General features: G+C 41.8%; 1 protein-coding gene across 5 annotated transcripts in view; it reads left to right on the forward strand.

Moving 5' to 3' along the window:
• TSNARE1 (t-SNARE domain containing 1) overlaps positions 1 to 21,228 on the forward strand; it is a 469,040-nt gene that overhangs the window by 209,331 nt on the left and 238,481 nt on the right. For all 5 annotated transcript variants that reach the window (XM_064642560.1, XM_064642873.1, XM_064642791.1 and 2 more), the window contains 3 exons: positions 3,744 to 3,834; positions 7,282 to 7,356; positions 9,409 to 9,465. In XM_064642560.1, coding sequence (XP_064498630.1) covers positions 3,744 to 3,834; positions 7,282 to 7,356; positions 9,409 to 9,465 — 223 coding nt within the window. The remainder of the gene's footprint in view (positions 1 to 3,743; positions 3,835 to 7,281; positions 7,357 to 9,408; positions 9,466 to 21,228) is intronic.

Consider the following 21,228-nt stretch of genomic DNA (forward strand, 5'->3'; position numbering starts at 1 on the left):
GTCCCTGTGGCCAATGCATGGAGTTATATTTACATGTATTTATAGTTTGCTGGGGCCTATCAGTTCCCACCGACATCAGTTCCCACAGGCACAAGTCCTTCCTAAAATCCATCTGATGGACAGGAAAGAAATGTTATGTGGTGTGAGCAATTTTCTTATGCATGTGTGATGCACCTTTATGTATTTATGTCTGCAACAACAATGGAATAAATGTAAATGCAGCTATTCAAACTACATCTGCTTAAGCCACAGATCTTGCAGCTCAGTGCTCTGCTCCACATACTATAATTTTTACCTTTTTTGGATAACAAAACTGCAGTGAACATTACAGCAGCTGTTAAAGACACAAGTTGAATCATGCTGAGCTACCTGGCTTAACTCCAGTCAAACCTACTTGACCACTCAGCTCTTAAATGCAAAAAACCTACCCCATTGCTATGCCCTGTGCCAGAGGGGATGTTGGGTTTAATGATGTTTAAACCAGTACTGTAAAGGAACCTTTGATTGTACCCAAAAAACTTATTATTGCTCTCCCATTTGGGATCAGATGAAAGTAAAATAAGCTGTATCTTGTATTATGAGTGGAAATGCCATTTCCTGCTGGAACTAGAAAACAAAACTCTTTGGGATTATTGTAAGGATCAGCAGGCACAGTGAGGCAGAGAGAAGTCTTTCCCTTGTTGGTCTTTGCTGTTGCATTTGGGGTCTGATTATCTTTTGTTGACTTGGCCATTCATCAAGTGTCTCAAAGAAGCAGCACAAACAGTAGTTGAGCTCCTTCCCTCTGTCCCTGCGGGGAAGGGAAGCAGCCATCACTGCCTCTGCCTCTTTGCAGTGCTCCCCTTCAAACTGGATAAATAAATTAGAGATATGGTCATTCAGGGAACCAGCTGGGAGCAACTGGGGATTATGGATTCAGTGATTATGGATTCAGTGATTATGGGTTCAGTGATTATGGATTCAGTGGACTGTGCTCCTCTGGTACAGAAAACAGCCACCACAGGCACCTCTTGGGTGCATTGTCTCTGCAATCTCTGTGCATGCAGAAATGCTCAGCAAGAGTTGTTTCTCCTCCTAAGAGACGCCCTTTCAGTTTTTACTCTTAGAGTGCTTGTTTTCAGGCAGGTGAATCTTTTACAACATTTATATTTTAGGTACTTGGTGACTCCACAGACTGAGTATTAACTTCCTGTTGTGTGGAGGACTCTTTTGAGAGGCAAATTTTATTCATCAAAGACAACCCTTTAATTAACTTTCACACTTCCATAGGGAGAGGAATATAAAGACAGATAATAATACTAATAATACTAATAATAACAACAATAACAACATATCTTGTTACCATTACAAATGAAAATAAAATGCTGCAGGGAGTGGAGTTTCAAGGTTTGTTTTTGTTTTGTTTTGTTTTGTTTTTTTAATGAAGATTTTAATAGCATTTAATGTAAATTGAATATAATCATTGTCTCATTCCTGAGCTTATCTCTGAGGCTGAAGATTAAGAAGTTAATTGTGCTGACAACATAGTGGGAAGTGCCAAAATCAAGCACCAGCTTGTTGGTTAAAGTGCCTTTTGAATTAAAAGAGGAAGGCAGAACCTTTATTTTTTTGTACCCCTGCTCCCAGTTATTTTGCAGCTGAGTAAAGTTTGTGCACGGTGTGGATTTATTACATAAGAGTTTATTTAACTTTAGAGATTGGGAAGGATCAGATGCATGAGCCTAACAAGCCATTTTACTTTGGGGATGGGGAATTACTGGTGTATAAATCCCTCAGTTCTTTTTGGGAAGATAATTTAATGAGGTCATCAAAATGACTGGATGTCAGCTCCAGAATCTTGCCTTCCATTAAGAGGAATTAGGTATGGAAATCTCACTTTTGCATCATCTGCTGGTTATGGAATTCATGCACTTGGTGGCAAGATTTACTTGATGAAAAGATTGGGGATCAGGCTGTGCACTCCTTAATGTAAACAATGTGACAGGATTCAGTTGTCAGCTCCCTCTCCTGCAGTGACAGTGTGGAATACCTGTCTGTGCTAGATATGACCTCTTCCATCTCAAATTAAAAGTGATGTAGTTGCTCATCTGGTGCAGTGAGTCCTGGGATCATAAATAAATGAAATGCATTTTGACGAATGATTACAGAAATGGTATCTTAATTTGACTAAGCAGAGATAATAACTAGTCATTGGGTCCAGTTGTGTCTTCATATGGGATTATTTCTCCTTCCTGTATGGTCTCAAAGGAGTCCAGTTTTATTTACTGTGAGGGTGGTGATGCCTCGGAACAGGTTGCCCAGAGAAGCTGTGGATGCTCCATCCCTGGAAGTGTTTAAGGCCAGGTTGGATGGGGCTCTGAGCAACCTGGGATAGTGGGAGGTGTCCCTGCCCATGGTGGGGGATAGGAACAAGATGGTCTTTAAGGTCCCTTCCAACCCAGGCCATCCTATGATCCTAATATCCCCGAGAACTTTCCCAACTGAGCTATTTGCAGAAAAACACTGAAGTGGGAAAAAACCTGCCAAACTTTGTACTGAGACCTTAAGAGAGCTCTCAATGTAATTTTAGTCAGGATTGTGTTTGGTAAAGACTTTAGGGACTGGCCTTGCTCCTCAAAGGAGGTGCCGAAAGAGTTGACATAAGTGTTGAAAGAGCTGGTGTCCATCAGTACTGGCAGAGAAGCAGGAGGGAGCTGAAGAGTCAGGACAGACCATGGGTCTTGAGGACAGAGGGGCCACAGATAGTCATCTTGACATTTTTTTAAATCAAAGAACTTCCAGTCACTCCAAATCCCACCAAACCTGAAAAAAACCAAACGAAACCAAACCAAACCACTGACAAATGAGTCTTTTCAATACAACTGTGGCTGCTATATGTCCTCTATAGGAGAAAAAACCCACCATTTTCTCTGGGTCTTTTTCAAGTATTTCTTGAGTTTTTGAAAGAAACCTCATGGAAAACCACCCCTTTGTATCTAAAAAGATGTGAAGTGCTTCTGGGGAAGCTCAGAGGCTGAAAGTGCCCTGTTGATCTTAACAAAGCTTGAGAACTACTGGACTGAGCAAATAAGTACCTTTGGGAAGAATTTATGCCCCTTGCCCCCTTTTTTTTTTGGTCCCAAAGAGCAAGGCCAGCAGTGAGTGCTTACAAGAAATAATGGTGCCAGAATTGAGGGTATAAAGGAGAGGGACAACCATGAAAGGGGACTGGTTTGGCTCCCTGCCTGCCTGTTATAGTGCTGTAAAGCAGTCAGGTAAAGTGCTTTCCTGGAATACTCTGCCATTATCATATAGATGATCGCTGTAAGTAAATTTGTCCTGCTCAAACTCAAAAATCTCTTCTGAGTACAATATTTTCCTGGGCCAGCCATCAGGTAACTCCCCCGTCCCTTCTCTTTTTGCTATAAAACCCTTTTTTTGGCAATTTTAGTTGGAATACCAACCATCTGTGATGGCCTCCTTACCTGTCCACCCCCTATTTTCACTTTATCACCCCCACTGACCCTGCAGGTCCACAGCCACTGCCTCTCTGCTGACCACAGGAAGAATATTTTGGGCAGCTCCTTCCCAGTATTTCCTTCTGTCTTCCATTGTCAAGATTCAGGACTCTTGCAGCCCTCCTGTGCCTCCATGTGCTGTGTGTTGTGTTGTCTCAATTGCTCTGCAGGTTGATAAATGTCTCTAAGTGTCTCATTATGCAATTAATTTCAATTGCAATTCCCATCATCTCTTCCCTTCTGCAGGCATGCGACCCAGCAGGAGACTAATAAAACCATCACCACCAGCACCAAAGCCATCAAGCAGCTGTCTGAGATTGTCAGAGGCTCATCCAGGGTATGTGCCAATCCAGGTGATGTTGTGGGAGGGTGATGGGTCTTATGGAAGGAGGAATAATAAAAAAAAGAAGTGGTAGTGGGTGTTTTAAGGCTGTTGAGCTCCATGGCTTGTTATAACTTCCTTTCCTGTGACATGGTAAATGTAGTTCTCACTTATAAATGACCCAGAGGAAAACAGCTGCAGAAACCAGTTCTTCTCCCAAAACTGTATCGTATGGAATTGGAAATTGAGAACTCAGCAACAAGCCTTGGCCAGTTCACATTTATCTCAGAGTCTCACTCAGTTTGGGTGAAAATACACAGAAATCATCTGACTCCACATAAATTTGGCACTGGCTAAAGACTCAGTCGTACAGTGGGTGCACTGGGGACTGGTGAGTTTGGAATTGTGTTGAAGTGTCTGGAAAAACCAAATCCATGGAATACATTGTGGATATGACATTCACTCAGGGCTGAGTGCTGGTAAAAAGGCAGCTTTGGGGATAGATAAATACAGAGTGTGGCCAGATCAGAACAGGACTTTGAGTTGCAATTTACCCCACAGAATCCCTCTGTTATATGGACAAACTGGAATGTCCTCAGTAGGTTCAACTCCTATGAACAGCATTGTCACAGGCTGTGAATGATCCCCATCCCTTGGTCTCCAATGTGAAGATTGGACAAACAGGTTTCTGGCCTTCCTACAAAACTCCTTACACTCCAGATATTCCTGCTGAATTTGACCTGTGGTTTGAATCATGGGGAAGAACAGAAGCATACTGTGGGACCAAACTCCAACTGATGTGAGGGTAGAGGAGTTTGACCCACATAAAAGATGATTCGGCAACTGAAATGACAATAAGGACAATTCTACTTGATTCTGCCTGGCAGTTTTCTGTTATCTTCTTGCTTGCAGCATCCATATGGTTTCTAAGTCAGGAACTTTCCTGAATTGATGTTTTGTCCTCATTCACTTCCTGCCATTTTCCAAAGTCCCATGTTACTCCAGCTCTGTAGTCACTGCCCTTCCACCAAGTAATAACAGTGCTCTAAACACACCACTCGTCTCTGTCCCAAGTGGGTTTTACAGCCTGGATTTATGGCACTTGCCAACAGGCAGATGAGATAAGGATTTAAAGGTTGAATCACCCCAGGCTACCTTTGTAACATGTGGAGGACCCTGCGCAATCCAGCCCACCTGAAACAAAAAATGAATGGATGATGGTCCACTCGAGAGGATAAGGAGGGAAACCTGGAATGACTGTTTCCATATGTTGACATCAGACTTGTGCAGGCATCAGCCTTAATACCAGGATAGTTTTTAACATGTTACTTTGATTAGTGATGGACTACAAGGACTATTTTTTTCCTTTTCTTGCATAATTCCATCTGAGCTTGATGAAACAGAAGAGGCTGTCTCAGAAATGTGGGCATCTGGGCTTTTTTTATGCTCTTTTTGTGCTGATCTCCTGGCTCCATTTTGTGACATAAATTGAGTCAAAAGGGGAATCAGGCAAGGTCACATTAAACCCAGTTATAGTGTCACACAAGAATGTCATTATTTGCCCTTGAAGCCCATGCAGTGTCCACTGGGGACTCTCAGGAGAATAGTTTTTACTGTCATGGGGAGAAAAATTACTAAATTAAAGGGAAAATATTTAAGAGCTGAAGGAAATAGATATACAAACAATTTTAGCAATATAAGAAATAAACTTGCTGCTCTCTATTGCGTTGCATAATAATTTTTTTGCTCCCTGGTCAATTAATTTAACAGATTTTATTTTTTTTTTAGCTCTTCTTTTCTAACACTGTGCAGTTTAAGTAATTAAACCTACAAATTTTGATATAAAGCCTGTAGCCCTCGTCTCTTATGTAGAATAAATAGTTCTGGTGGATATTGGCTGCTGGTCAGTAAGTCCCTCTTGGGAATATGGGTAGGACTGCAAACTTTCCTCCCATAAAATTACTCACAGCAGGAAAAGCCTTCCATTAATTTAGAGCTTTCTTAGTCCTTACCAATCCATCTTTCTGTGGATTGCTTTGCATGCACACACAGACAAAAAAATGTATTTTTTCCCTTTCTTCCTTATTTTCCACCAGCCCTGCGCTGCCAACAACGTGCATTGTGGGAGTTTCTCTGACTTCCAATGAAGCTCCAAGTGCTGCTGGAGCTATTGGAGTCAGGATGCCCAACTGAGCAAATTGAGAGTATTTCAGGAGCAAAGATGCTGCTTTAAGTGGATCAGTGGGATACAAGGCAGGAGATTGATGTAAAATAGCACATGGCTATTTTAGGGCTTTGTTCCAAAATAACCTCCAAGGATGTAAATAGACAGGCCTGTCAGGAATTCCATTTTTTTTGGTAGGATGGATGCTGGAGCATGAGATCAGCTCTCCAGGGTGGCAGTTTTATCTTATTTTCCATGTGTAACAAACATAAGGTTTATGGATCTTTATCTATAGAATGGCAATAATGATACTTGCCCTGCTCTAAAAATGGTTTTAAATCTTTAGATGAAGTACTGTAAGACTGGGATATTCTTCTGTGTGCGGAAATGCTGCCATTAAAAATCAAAGATGTTTATCCCATCCTTTATAAAATGTGCTTTTGTATTCTTAGGCAGTTTTCTGGAACAGCTGAAATGGCTGTAAACTGAACAATTCTGAATTCTGAAATGGCTGTAAACTGAACATTTCTGCTCAGTAACTTTAGTGTAGGTTGGGCTTTGTTTGCTACTTGTATTTTAAGGTGACTTCCCACTTCCTTGCAGTTCATTCCCCTCTGTAAAACCTGGATACATGAACTGCACATCTAAAATCTGAGATCCAGGGGGTAGAATAGTTCCAGGAGAATTTCCATCGCGTGACACTGTTTGGGTTTGGTCACTTCATGTGAGAGCAGAGATTTTAACTCATGTTGAATAGTTACATCAGGCTGACTGGGGTCTTCCTTCCAAGAACACTTTTGTTTAAAATACAGATTAGAATCTTGCTGGAGCAAGCTCCAAACAGAAAGGTGGTGACATCTGGGCTCCTTGGAAAACATGAAGACAAATTGGTTTCTGACAATCAGGTGCTAGGCCAGGCAGAAGGAATGTTGTGGCTGATGGACCTCTCAATTCCAGTAAGTCTCCCACTGCCATCAAATGAGGTGGTGATCATCCAAATAAAGGATTTTTATGGGAAGATCCCTTGGGTTATTTTCTCCAGTGCTATACTGAATATGAAAGTGGCATTATTTTTAAGTGCTTTGGCCTGAAAGACCAAAGAATCACATGCTCACTTCCTAGAAATAAAGTCTTGTCACATCCTGGCAGCCCCAGTGAAATGTTTTAGGATACTATCTGTGCCCACCTTGTTTATTTGATGTGTCCCCCCAGGACAATTTTCCAGGGTTTCAGAGACACTCTACTACTTTATTTATCTCCACATACCTGCTAACCAGCCTTCTCTTCTCCCAAAACAGCAAGAGAGGCTCCAGCTGGACAGGCTGAAGAACCAGCTGTCGGATGCCATCCAGAGATACGGAGCTGTGCAGAAGGTGAGGGTCACTCTTGCTTCCACTCTTCCATCTGTGAGTTTGGGAATGTGTGAAGTGTGAGTGTGACTCCTGGGAGCCTGGAGCATCTCCACATGGCTGGTTACATGTGGATTCCACCCTCTTTTCTTACTTGGTCAGTCAAGAAATCATAGAAAAGACTTTTAAGGTCATCAAGTCCAACCACCAACCCAGCACCACCTAAACCATGTCTTTAAGGGCCATACCCTCACATTTATTGAATATTTCCAGAGATAGTGTCTCAACCACTTCCCTGGGCAGCCTATTCCAAAGCTTTACAACCTTTTCACTTACAAAATGCTTCCTAATATCCAATCTAAACCTCCCATGGCACAACTTGAGAGCATTTCCTCTCATCTTGTTATTTGGGGAAAGAGACCAATTCCCACCTCACTACAAGCTCCTTCCAGGGAGTTGTAGAGAGCAATAAGGTCCCCCCTGAGGGTCCTTTCCTCCAAGCAAAACACCCCTCTCTCCCTCAGCTGCTCCTCACCAAACTTGTGCTCCAGACCCTTCCCCAGCTCCATTGCCCTTCTCTGGACACGCTCCAGCCCCTCAATGTCCTTCTTGTCATGAGGGTCCCAAACCTGAACCCAGAATTGAAGGTGCCTCACCAGTGCCAAGTGCAGGGGGATGTATCATTGCTTTGGAGCATTCACACACATGGGACTGCAGAACAACTCAGCAGCAGCTGAAAAGAAGAAAAAAGTGTGGTTTTGCCAACTGTGTGTCTGGTAGGACTTTCAGTGCTTCATCTGGCTTAGCCTTGATGTTATTTTGGTGTGAATTGATTGCACAATGCCCTTTTCACCTTTTCTGCTCCTAGAAAATGTGCAGGCAGCTTTGATAATTTAAATATCCCCCCCCCCCCCGGCTCTGCTGTGCTATATGGCTTTGCCAGAAAGTTTCTGAGCACGTCTTGTGGTTTGGATCTGTCACCAAGATCAAGCTGTTTAATAAAACAAACAGAGCCTGAACTCCAGCTCCTTCATTTGCTTCTTGCTCACCCTGTTTACCCTGGGGAGGCTCCACTGATGAGCAGATTTGCTTTGCTTTTAAACACTGTAGTAATGACTTAAATTTAGCATCCTCAAACTGCTCCTCTCCCTGGCAGCAGCAAGTTTGCAGATATATCTGGATTAATCAAAAAACACAACCTGGACAAACTCTGGTTCCTTTCTTATTTCACTTTAGTGAGTTTGATCCGTGGCTGCAGCACATGGGAAGCATATATTGCATTTGTACAGGTGTAATGAAATTTGGCTGGCAACATGCACTTAATAATGTATCAATATGTACTTAATAATGGATCTTTATTTAAAAACCTCTGTGCTGATGGATTTGCCAACACTTGCTGCCTATGCCTTAAAAATAAACAAATAAACAAAAAGATGTACATAAAATTGCACTTGTGTTGCATAATAACAATGCATTATCTCTAGTGTTGTGTCACATTTTAAATTATTTCTCTGTCCTATTCAAGAAACTAAGTGTGGGGTCTTTAAATGAAATTATTTTTTCTATTAAATGAGAAGTTGGAATGATTTGGGTAAAGAGCTCCACCCCCATGTACACACACACTTTTTAATGCCTTTTTTTCCCAATGCTCATGAGTGCAATCCATCAGAACTGCACATACAGGTTTGATTTCTTTTATTTTAAAACCTGTCATCGATTCAGAGGTGCCAAAATTAACCAGTGCAGTTTGTGAATGCCCTGTTGCGTCAGGAAACCAATCTGAGTGGGAAATTGCTACTTATCCACGTCCTGGCTGTCATTCCTTAAATGCCTGATTCAGTTTTGATAACCTTGTCATCCTGGAAGCTTTGAAGGCTTTTAATGCCTGTAAGACCAAGCTTTTCAGTGCTATTATACTCCTTTTCTTTTTCTAAATAGTAGGAGCTTTCTCTATGTCCTTTTCTTTAAAAAGCAGAAGAAATAGCTTTATATGACTCCTTTCCTAAATATTTGGACTGTTTTCTCAGCCATTTTCCCTCTTTTTTTTTTATTTATTTTTCCTTTTCTTTTTAACAGAAAATAGCAGAAAAATCCAAAGCTTTGCTTCCCACTGGGCAGAGAAGCACCAAACAGGTAAGTTCATGTGTCTTTGTGTTTGACAGTAAGTACAGTGCTAAAAAAGGGCTATTTTCTACCACCAGTAATGATGCTGAAGAGCTTGGTGCTCCTCCACTGCCTACACTGAAGCCAGCGAGGTGTTTTTCCAACAGGCATGTGTGACGTCTTTGGAGGTGGAGGATACAGGACTTGGGAAAAAAAGACTTATATAAGACCTGTTTAATTATTCCCTGCTTTTCTGTTCTCATGGGGCTGTTTTTCCATTCTTGATGGGAGTTTTTTCTACTCTGAAATTTATCAAAAAGCAGTCCTGTATCCTCTTTCACTTGGAAATCACATTCCAAGGACAATTTCATAGCAGAGAATGAGAGGAATTTTTATCAAACCTGTCCCCAGTTTTAAGAAAGATCACGTATTCTACTTTCTTGTCTACTTTACAGTGTGGTTAACTATTATATACATATGCAAATAGAGCCTTTTTATTCTCTTTTTACCCTTATTAGGAACTTTTTCAGTGAATAAATACTGTATGGAATCAGAATATATACATATATGTTCTGATTTTTATATCCATATCCATACATACTGTGGTTACTGCTTACATGGTGTATATGTTTATTTTCATACATGTAAGTGTATGTATGTATAAAATATAATTAAATACATTGAGTACCTGTGAACATATGCAAATTTTAAGAATATAAAGATATAAATATAGATGTACAGTTATAAATATATGAAGATATGTATGTTCAAATATACATGTAAATATATGCATGTGTGTGTTCCCTTTCACAAACAGTAATGCAAAATATTATATATATAAAAGGGGTGTGTGTGTGTGTGTGTGTGTGTGTGTGTGTAAGAAATCACCACAGATTTCCAAGAGAGGTTTGATGTCAGGAGATCAGTTGGCTGCAGTAAGAATCCAACAGGCATTAGGTTGCTCTCTCAAATCCTACGTGTTAAAAATTTGTAGGTATTTGTAGCTGATCTCATGCCAGTAAAAAGCAGAATTCTCTGCCTAATTTCAGTGATTATTTCTGATATTCTTGATACTCTTTTAAAGCACAATCAGGAGATTTTCTGCTTTCCTGATGGATTTTCATTCTTTACCTTGCTGTGCCACCTGGTTTTCTATAATCTCCTTAATGTATATAAGAAATAGTTGTACTTTGTAACATTGATGCGTCTCTGTAAATAAGGGGGGAATGATGCCACCAAAGATCCCGACATTAAGGCAAGTCAATGGACTAAAACTTTAATATTAACTACATTTCAAGCAATTACAATTCTGCCTTGGACCAAAACTTTAATATTAACTAGATTTTGGGCAATTACAATTCTGCCTTGGACCAAAACTTTAATATTAATGACATTTCAAGCAATTACATTTCTGCCTTGGAGCTTATTGTTGTGTAGTTGGTTTTAGGTGTCAGTGAAATGAAACCCAGGCCTCAAAGGACTGATGAATTCCTTTATCCTGGTTGGGAGTTCCCACCGCCCCCTTTGGAGTGATTGTGCACAGATGTCACTATTCAGCTGCGAGTTTCTAAAAATTATCCAGCTTATTTTTGCCCATCAGCTGCTGATCTGTGATGACCATGGTCACAAACATCATGTCCTTTAACTGTGGTCCAATCCAACGTACAGCAAATATTTATTGGGTTTTATGGTTGAGCTCAGAGATAAGGAGGGTCATTTTGTGCAAATTAGCTGTGATTTGTTTTCATGCTTTATTGCATTGTTTCTTGGGCTTTTAACTAACTTTGTTAGAGTGTTATTGGTGGAGTGGATTGCAGAGGAGGGAACAGCTCTGATCTTGCCTGGACTACCATGTGGTTTCATGGCCATGGCTATTCCGTAGGATTTGGGAGACTGCTGGCTATTTACAAGTGTAAATAGGATGAAGAGTGCTAATTAGTGCACCTGGAGCAAGCCTGGATGAAATCAACTTTTTTGATGTATTGACAATGGTTGATGACTCCAAAACTAACCTTCTCTGGAAGTGAATGGAGTTTTAATGGAGGGAAAAAATAGGATGTAAGACAAAAATGCTCAAATCTTGAGGGAAGTGATGGTGTGGTTGGAAGAAAAGGGAGGCTGGAGGAAGAAGAGGACAGACAAACAAACCCCTTTGCATTAAAACAGGTAAGAATACAACCAATAGGGGACTGTAGCAGTGCCAGTCTGCTGTGGGACAGGAGCATCAGCAGAGATTGGGTTGGATCAACTGCAGGTTGTTTCTTCTTGTGGCTGTTACTTGCTGGGGGTTTCGGTGGATTGTGGAAAAGGAGGTTGTATTTTGCCCTTGGTGAGATGGTTCTGACTCAGAAATAGGCTGGATCACACTCAAGAGCACAAACTTTCCATGCAGTGACACTTGCTCGGGCTGGGGATGAAGGAGTCTTCATGCAAACTGCTTGAAAAGGATGAAAATTCAGTCACATCCGCTTCAATTTCCCTATACTTTTGCAGCTTCACATCTTCTCTTTTTCCTCCTTCAAGCACAAGAAGGGGAGAAATTAGAAGTACAAAACCTGCTGAAGGCAACACAGTGGTTGGTTTTTACTTATTATTTTCCCAGCTGCAGTTTGGTCAGGACATGCAGAATTATAGTTCCCATAGGAACTGGAGCCTGACCACTATGTGCATGTATTAGGGCAGTAATGCAAAATTCTACATATGTTCAGGAGACCTGATTTATGAGTCCTGTGAAACCACAGAGTGACTCGGTGCAGACCCAGTCTTGATTCAAACACTGTTTGCCTGCAGGGCTTTGTTCTATTTTATTTATGCTTTAATTTATTACAGCAAGTTGTAAGAGGCCTGAAGAATGCTTGTTTTTCTAGATGCATGTCCCTGTAGTTCCCCTCTTCCATTGGTGAGTAGGAAAGATAAGATGTTTGGTAACATAAACCCTAATAATTTCCATTTAGGGAGCAATTGATTCCCTAGACCCACATAACAGGTAAAAATTGCCAAGTGAAGCTTTGGGAGAATTAGTTTCCTGCCCATTGTGGTTTGCTGTAAGTACTCTTTAATTGAGTTTATTTGTTTATAAAAGCAAAATAAAAGCATTGATCCAAAATTCCTTGAAGCCTGAAGTCATATAAATTCTTAATCAAATATGTGTTTGTAGGAATGTGCTTGTTTATAGACAAATCAATGTAGTTCTGTGGGTGCATATATTGAAAGACACAATTTTTTACTACACTAAATGATCATTGTTGAACGTGCCTTGTGGCAACTATTAAAAGTAAAAAAAGTCCCTTCCCTTGAATCTGTGAAAGTAATTTTAAATATTCACCCACTGGCCAAAATGAGACCTCAGAAGGCTCATTAAGAGAGTGCCCAGGGGAATCCTGGAAAGGAGTTTTCAATTTAGGGGAATTGCTGGTGCAGTAAACAGAGACAGTGTTTGGTGATATGGTCACCTCTGCTTTCTGACTGTGTGTGGAGCCGATGGGCTTCAAATCCCACTTGTTCTCCTGAACACACCATGGTGAAAACCAATTGTTCCTCCTTCCAGGCAGAGCCCACTGTAGGAGAGGGAATATTTCAGGTGTCCCCTGGAGCCTGGGATGGTGTGGTCAGGGCTGGGAGAGGCTGGACAGCTGAGCAGGCATAGGTGAAATCCATCCCACAGTGCAACAATTGGATAGAATATAATATGATAATGCTTTAATAGCACAGAATAGATTATCCGTAATATTAAAATAATAAGTGATAGCCTGAGGAAAACCCACAACAGTCAATAATGTCTCTGAGCACAGGAGATGAAAAGAATCCTTCTTTTTAATTCTTATTTTAATTCTTTATAATTATTGTGCATCCAACATCATCTGCTTCCGACAGAAAGAACCTGTTACGTGCCCATGGTTGAATAAATTCTAGTTCCAGATATTAAACCCAGGAGCAGACAAGGCTGAGAAGCTGAAGGCTCCCCAGGATTCATCTCTGGTAGTTCCTGGCAGGGATGACTGAGTTTCTTCATCCTTTAAGGCATCTGTGACATGTCTTTGGGCCACCTCCATCCTTCCTGGATCCTCACTGACCACACTGAGCCATCTTAGTCATCCGAGCAACCTGGTCTACTGGGAAGGTGTCCCTGCCCATGGCAAGGGGTTGGAAATGATCTTTCAGGTCCCTTCCAATCCAAACCATTCTGTGATTCCATGAAATTCTATCTTCTCAGCTAATGAGGAGCAAAGTGGTCTTTCTCACCGTGTAGACTTTGTGGGTGGTTCCCCCAGGGGAGTGGGAGAAGGGGAAGCACAGGCTCTGTTTGAGCTGGGGAATGAGTTTTAAAATAAAAACCACATAAAAAATCTGAGCAGACTTTTTTTTTTTTTTCCTGAAGGAAACTTTTCCTGGCAATATTTAGAAATTAAAATTACAGTAATTGTCATAGTTTAATGGCATCCCTCTTCATTTCCTGCTGCTCATGGGGAGAGGGAAGGATAATTACTGCTGTGGAACATGGCAGTTGCCATAAAGATGCCTTTGTTTCCTATTCCATAAGCCTACTTGACCCATCTCTCAGAGGTCACTAAATTATGTTTCTTAGGAGCACAAAGATGGGTAATAAACCTCTATTTGCATATACAAGCTTTTTTTCTCCTGACTGCATCAATTTATTCTTGCTTTAAGTGGACTTCCTTCTCGCAGGAAGCATCATTTCTCTCTTCCTTCCTGTGTTTATGAAGTTGTTCTTTTTTGTGTGATTAGAGTAAAATTCTCATTTTGGGGGCAGCAAGATCCAATCCTTGTGCCTTTATGGGAGAATAATTTTTTGGCAATAATATCTGCATAAACTGCACATATGTATGTGTGTGTGGAATGACTGTAGTTATTTGGGCTTCTATTTTTACCGGGTCCTTAAGATGGTAGAAGCTGTATAAGCACAGCTACTACATTGTGCCACCCTGAGGATTTCACAGGCTCAGCAAACACCACCAGGCTATTTTGAGTAATTAACTATGAGTTTGTGATGCAGTAGGTTCTCCTCATGCTGGAAGTCCAAAGATATTTGAAACTGTCTTCAAAATTTGCAGGAGGTTGTGCTCTGTATTTTCCTGAAATGCAAAATTTAATTTCTCACAATCAAAATACAGCTTTTGCCCCGACAAATGGACCTTTTTATTTACACATTTATCTTATTGACTCCAACATCTTATCTTAGAGCTCATCCCAGTTCTAAATGCTCCAGACTGGCTGCTCTATCTCAGGAAATCAAGCCTTGGCTTTGGTGATAATTTATCTTGCATGTGTGGTAGTAATTGCTGTGTCTTCTCAAGGTCGTTTAGGATGCAGCTCCTCCTGTAAAAAGTGTTATTTCAATAATGTCAACTTTGTTTTAAATGACTGTGCATCCATTAAAAGCCATATTGTAATCAGCCCACTCCCCTGTTCCCAGGGCTGTCAATACTGAGCATTTAAATCACACAGTTATTTTTTTCTTGACTTTACTGAAGTGTGGGCTTTTGTTTGGTTTTTGATTTTTAATTTTTTTTTTTTTTAAGGCAGTCATTTAAAGCAATTTTCTTAAGAAAATTTAAATATTTTCTTTTTCTGCCTGTTTGGTGGTAGAGAAACAGATTCTAATAAAGGGATTTCTTAAGTGGATGGAAACAGACTCACGCCTAATTTTTTTATTTGTTCCTTATATTCTCAAGGGAGGTGGAATCTATTCTGAATGTCCCGAAGTCCTGTTCTTGCACTGCTTTCAAATGTGTCTGAGAAGGGAAGGTCTTTTCTCCTCAGCATGCCCACGATCTTGAAAAAAAATTCCAGTGGGCTTTGTAGGCACAGAACTTCACTAACTAACCATTAAACTCCCTTTTCGTCAGGGACACAGCATTTTGCAACTGTAAAAGATAAAATAAAGAATTCCTCCATCCTTGAGGGTGATAAAACCTGCACTACAGATCTTGGGAAAACGCCAGTATTCCTGGTGCTGCTGGTGCAGAGGTTTGATGGGACATCAGAAGTGCTCAGGGCTTCAGTGTTGCATGTAAGAAACACCTCAAATCCTATTATATTTTTAAAGGACATAATTAGCAAAGGCTAGAGGTGTGAGCTTCCAAAAACATTCCAGTCTCCTCATTCTGCAAAAGAAGAAAAGACCAAATCTATATAAAGGTTTGGGGGGAATTCCTAAATTGCCCAAACAACTTGATCTGTGTGGATTTTCCTCAGCAATCCCCTGTCACGGGATCAGCCCACTTTTCTTACCTGTGTCTGCTGATGAAACCAGAAACTGCAGCTGCCTCTACCAGCACTCAAGCAAAGGACTCACTGTTCATTCCCTGGGTTTTGGGTTAGTTAAGTTGTTGGTTTTTTGGTTGTTTTTTTTTTTTTTTTTTGGTTGGTTGTTTCCGTGTGGTTTTTTTTTTTTTTTAATTGGTTTTTCCTTTCATTTGAGTGAGAAAGGACAGAGGTTTTTGTGTGGGCAGAGGATGAAGGCGAGGGAAGGGTTTCTTTTGTCTGGAGCCTCCTCCACAGCAGCTCTGAAGCCTCTCTGCTCTACCCCAGCTCTGAGTCACTGCCGGAGCCCTCGCACAATCCAAAGGGTTGTTTTGTCTGGAATGAGACAGTCCGACCACCCAGCCCTGCCACCACTTGCTTTTGTACTCCCACATCCTGGGAGACGCTTCCTCTCCCCCTGAGAGGGTGTGTGTGTGTGGGAAATGGTGGCACTGGGGTCGTGTGGAGGCGTTTGGGGCCACGGGATCAAACAGTGCCCTGAACACTCTGTGCTAACGGGAGCGAGCACCTTCACGGAGAGCACATCCTGACTGTGCCCAGGGGCTGGGACAGACAGCTCAGCTGGTGCCCACATTGTTGTTTTTCCAGAGCTGGAGGAAGCAAATACTTTTCCCCACTGCTTGCCGTGTCTGCCTAGGTAGTTGCTGTGCTCCTGTCTCGTGGAATCATAGGATGGTTTGCTTTGGAAGGGGCCTCAAAAATCATCCAGTTCCAACCCCCTGCCATGGGCAGGGACACCTTCCACTAGACCAGGTTGCTTAGAGCCCCATCCAACCTGGTCTTGGATGCTTCCAGGGATGGGGCATCCACAGCTTCTCTGTTCCAAGGCCTCACCACAGGGAGAATTCTTTCCAAATATCTCACCTAAATCTACCCTCCTTCAGCTTAAAGCCATTCCCCCTTGTCCTATCCCTCCATACCCTTGCAAAAATCCCTTGCAAAAAACAGCCTTCCTGTAGGACCCCTTTAGGTACTGCCAGCTGCTAAATTTAAAGGATATTGAAAATACACATGCCTTCATGCCAAACCAGGGTCATTCTTGGAGGGGATCTCTGCACCTGTAAGGATGGGAAATGGATTTTTCGCCTGTTGCATGAGACCCAGACTTTGTCTCAATGAGTTCAGAATCCTCTTATCTCCTGAGTGCTGCTTTTTACACAGTGAGTGTGGGCAGTTCATGCTTCCAGTCAGCACTGCTGGCACAGATTTGTATGGCTATAAATGTATCTCTGTAGATATCTACAGCTTCATCAATATAAATAAATAAAAATAAACCCCAAAATTAAATATAAATACAGTGACAGTTGTGGCCAGTTGGATGGACACTCACCTTGCTGGGAGAGCTTTGTCCTTGGATGCAGCTTTTCTGGGCAGTGAGAGTCACCTCTGGCAGCACTGTCAGAGCTGTGCTGACAGCAGTGTAAGAGGAGAGCAAACACAGGCCAAGATCCCAGAGCTGATGAAATGTAGGCTGGGTCTGCAGGACGTGTGTGGCTGTGATGGCAGTACTGTAATTACAAAAAGTGAATAAAAAGCTTGAATTTTGTTCACTCTCTGGGCTTGTCTCCTCTGTATATTCCTTTTTTTTCCCAGAAGCATAATGATGTAGTGAGTGTTTCTGCCCACTGCAAGTGGAAGTGGTTTGTGCTGATTGTGAGGGGGATGTTTATAGGACCCCTTCCACCTCCCCTCCTTCAACCCCACCTTCCAGGAGCTGCATTGCAAGAGTCCAAGTTGACTTTTACCCTGGCAAAGATCATGCAGCAACTGGAGTAACAAATGTGAAACCTTCCTGAGTGTGTCACCTTGCTCCAAAGTGAATGCAGTGTTATTTAATACATTTAAACCCCTCCTGTGGAGATGGATTATTGAAAGGAAGGAAATTCTATTCTTCTAAACCCACTTTGATGGCTGCATTTATCACATGATTAAATGGGGACAGCAGTGGTATTTTCCCATGAAAAAAATGTGTTTGGAAATATGTTAACCCTTCCTTCATCAGAGTGGAGACAAAAAGTAATATTTACTGGACTTTCTAAGGCCCATTTTATTTGTTTTCAGGGTTTAACTAACCAATGTTATATTCACCATAAAATTTAAAGGCATTTAGCCCCTTTCATTCCTGTGTGGAAGGGAGTGCTGTTACCTCCCCTACTCTGTATATCACCTGTGAAATCATCGAATCATAGAATCATGGAATGGTTTTAGTTGGAAGGGACCTTAAAAGTCATCTCGTTCCACCCCCCTGCCATGGGGTGGAACTATCCCAGGTTGCTCCAAGCCCCGTCCAACCTGGCCTTGGACACTTCCAGGGATGGGTCATCCACAGCTTCTCTGGGCAACCTGTGCCAGTCCCTCACCACCCTCACAGTAATGTTTTTTCCCCTAATTTAAACCTACTCTCTTTCAGTTTGAAGCCATTCCTCCTTGTTCTGTCATTCCATGCTCTTTTAAAAAGTTGTCTCTCTCAATCTTTCTTGTCGCCTCCCCTCAGATACTGAAAGACTTCAATCAGATCACCCCAAAGCTCTCTGTTTTCCAGGCTGAACAATCCCAATTATCTCAGCCTTTCCTCATAGGAGAGGTGCTTCACCCCTCTAACCAACCTGGTGGCCTCCACTGGAGGAGCATCAGTGCCATGTGATGCTCCAGGTATTGCACAGACCAGCCCCCAAATTGACCTGGCACAGTAAGGCAGACTTGCCATCTCAGACTCTTTTAATTGGTCACAATTATTCCTGATTTAATGAAAACACAAGGAAACAGAGCATCACACTTTGAATTTTGATTGTTTATTCTGTTACTTAGTTCTGGAGCCCAGCTGAAAACCGTACTTCGAGTTTGTGTTATTTTTGCCAAATTAAACTTCCACTGATGTTTTGGTTTGTTATAGAGTTTTACCTTCACTTTTAATGGTAACCCAGGATTCTGAAATACCTTTGGAGTCAAATCATAAAGCTGGACATATATCAGAGGGGTAATTTATATATATTTTCTTTATGAAGTACAGCAGGATCTGTAAGATAAGGCATGTGCTGCAGATAACGTTTCAAGTAGTTATTTTTGAGCTGATAGCAAGAGTCTGGGTGATAAATAAAATAAATGTGTTCACCTAAACACAAGCAGAGCTCTTCCATTGTAACTCTCACAAACTTGCCAATTTGAGAAGGTGCCTGTGTAGCAAGTAATTCCCTTAATTTTAAGAGACTTTTTCATCTGATTGTCCCCGGTCTGAAATGAGATGGTGGTTCACAGCATACACCACGGACAAACCCTGATGAAAACTCCCAGGATATGCTTTCTTAGATGAAAATGGAATGGAGTTGGACTTGCTGATCCTTATGGATCCTCTCTAACTTGAGTTATTCTATGATTTCTATGAATGAAAACACTGAGCCACGGGTGTTGTTCATCACTGTTACTGTCAGGAGCAAATCCAAATTGTGGGGCTGGTACCTGCCTAGCATCCCCCTTGTCCCTGTTCATCCCCGTAAATGCTAATGAATCCTGGGGGAAAGGATGCAGCCAAACCTTCACAGATATTCTCCTCTTGTGGATGTTCACATGGGCAATTTGTCATTTCAGCAGTGAGATGACAGGATGCATCTCACTGTTTCCCCTCCAGCAAAGCACAGCAAAGCTTTGCACTGTTCCCTTCATTAATCCTCTTTAATTAGAGCCGTGTTACCATGTGATGCCCTGGGATCAGCATTAGGCAGTTGGTCACTCCACTGAGCCTTGAATCAAACGGGTTTGGTGCAAGAGGACTTTGTCCCTGCTCCCTAAATCAGTTAAGGCCTCAATCTCTCATCTTTTGATGCTCCACTTCGGTACTTTTCTTCTTCAGATGCTGGAAAGGAGCTGGGAATGGTAGAGGAAGGAAGTTTTTACCTCATGGGAAATGAAAGTTGATCTTCTGCCCCTGTTTATGCAGCTTCCCAAAGCCAAACTCACACCACAGAGAGGAGGTTCCCGAGGTCCTCCTTGGTACAGAGATCATGCCATGGAAAAACCTATAATGGACATATGGAGAAGCTAAATGAAAATGGGACAAAAATGTTTATTTCCATGAACCCAGTTTTCCATGGGGGAGAGCTGAAAATCCTGCTTCCAATCTGTGCAAACCCTGGATTTGTTGTGAGCTGTGGTTTGCACACCTCACCTGGATGAAATTAAAAGATTCAGTATTTTATTTTCTGCCTTCGCTCAGCCTGTGAAGCTCCTGAGTGGTGATAAAACTATTGAGATGCTTCCCAGAACCCTAACTCAATGTTACACTTGACACAACCGAGTCTCTTGAACTGCAGTGTTTTTTACTTTAAGAAGGATTTTCCCCTTTCCTTTCCACTTTCTTTTCCCCTTTCCTTTCCCCTTCTCATTTCTGTATGGGGCTATATTTGCATGAAGAGCTCAGCAGTGACATGCTGAGAATCACAGATGATTGCTCTAAAAAAAAAAACCACCCAGTAAACAAAAATAAAAAAGATCAAAGCATCTGCTTGCAATCAGAACTGATTTCTGGTGAGGGAGGAAGGTGTTTTCTCCCTTTCTGTGCCCAGCAGTTTGTAATTGGTGAGATGATTTAGGGAAAGAGAATGGGAATGTGGCTTTTATGTGCGGCAGGACATAGTGACCTCTTCTGGAAGCTGAGCCCTGGGAAGTTTGATGGCCCTATGGTGGGAGCTACTTCGTTGACCCCTGTATTTAAACATGATTAAAAGCACTGCTGAAGAGCCAGGCACAGAAAAAAAACCACCTTTTACAGCAGTGGCTGGGGGGTGGGGTGAGGAAAGCTGTGGATGCTGCACATTTTGGAGTGCCATCTGCTGGCATAGGATACAGGAGCCTTGTTTTATAGTGCTCAGATGAAAACAGTGTCAGAGAAGCCTTGATGAATCATGGAGATGAGGAGAAACTCTGTGGAGAGTCGGGGTGAAACAGGGTGTTTCATTCTGTGGAAGATTGAGTCCCTTACTCTGTTGTGGAAACCTGCTCCATGTCCCCTCTCTGTACTGAGTAGAACATAGATATTAAATAGCGTTTAAATAAGTATATTATTAATGATTTGTGTTTATATAAATATATATATATATATATATAACTTCTCAGATTCCTAAGGAGGAGAAATTTAAGCTTTAGGTCACATCTCCTGGGAAGCATCTGGGAATTTACCACTTTTCAGTCTCATCTTTAGCGGAGTCCACAGAGCTGTGTGGATTCTCTGTCTACCAGCTTCACATAATTTTGGGACCCCAAAGGTAGATATAGGTCTTACCCACCAGTGCATCTTGCTTAAGTCTGACAGGGCCATGAGTGTGTATCTGACATGTGGCAGAGGGTGACATGGTGACACATCCCTGGTGCAGCCTGGGGTGCTGCTAATCTGCTATTTAGGAGTTTAAAGGGTTCAAAATTATTTAAATTAGCAGGAAACCTCAGACCATCTGTTTGAGAACAGGTACTGGTGATATCAAATGGTGTTCACCTGTTAGGCACCTGCCTGCATGA

This window comes from Pseudopipra pipra, chromosome 1 (assembly GCF_036250125.1).
Source record: "Pseudopipra pipra isolate bDixPip1 chromosome 1, bDixPip1.hap1, whole genome shotgun sequence".
Taxonomy (NCBI): Eukaryota; Metazoa; Chordata; class Aves; order Passeriformes; family Pipridae; genus Pseudopipra; species Pseudopipra pipra.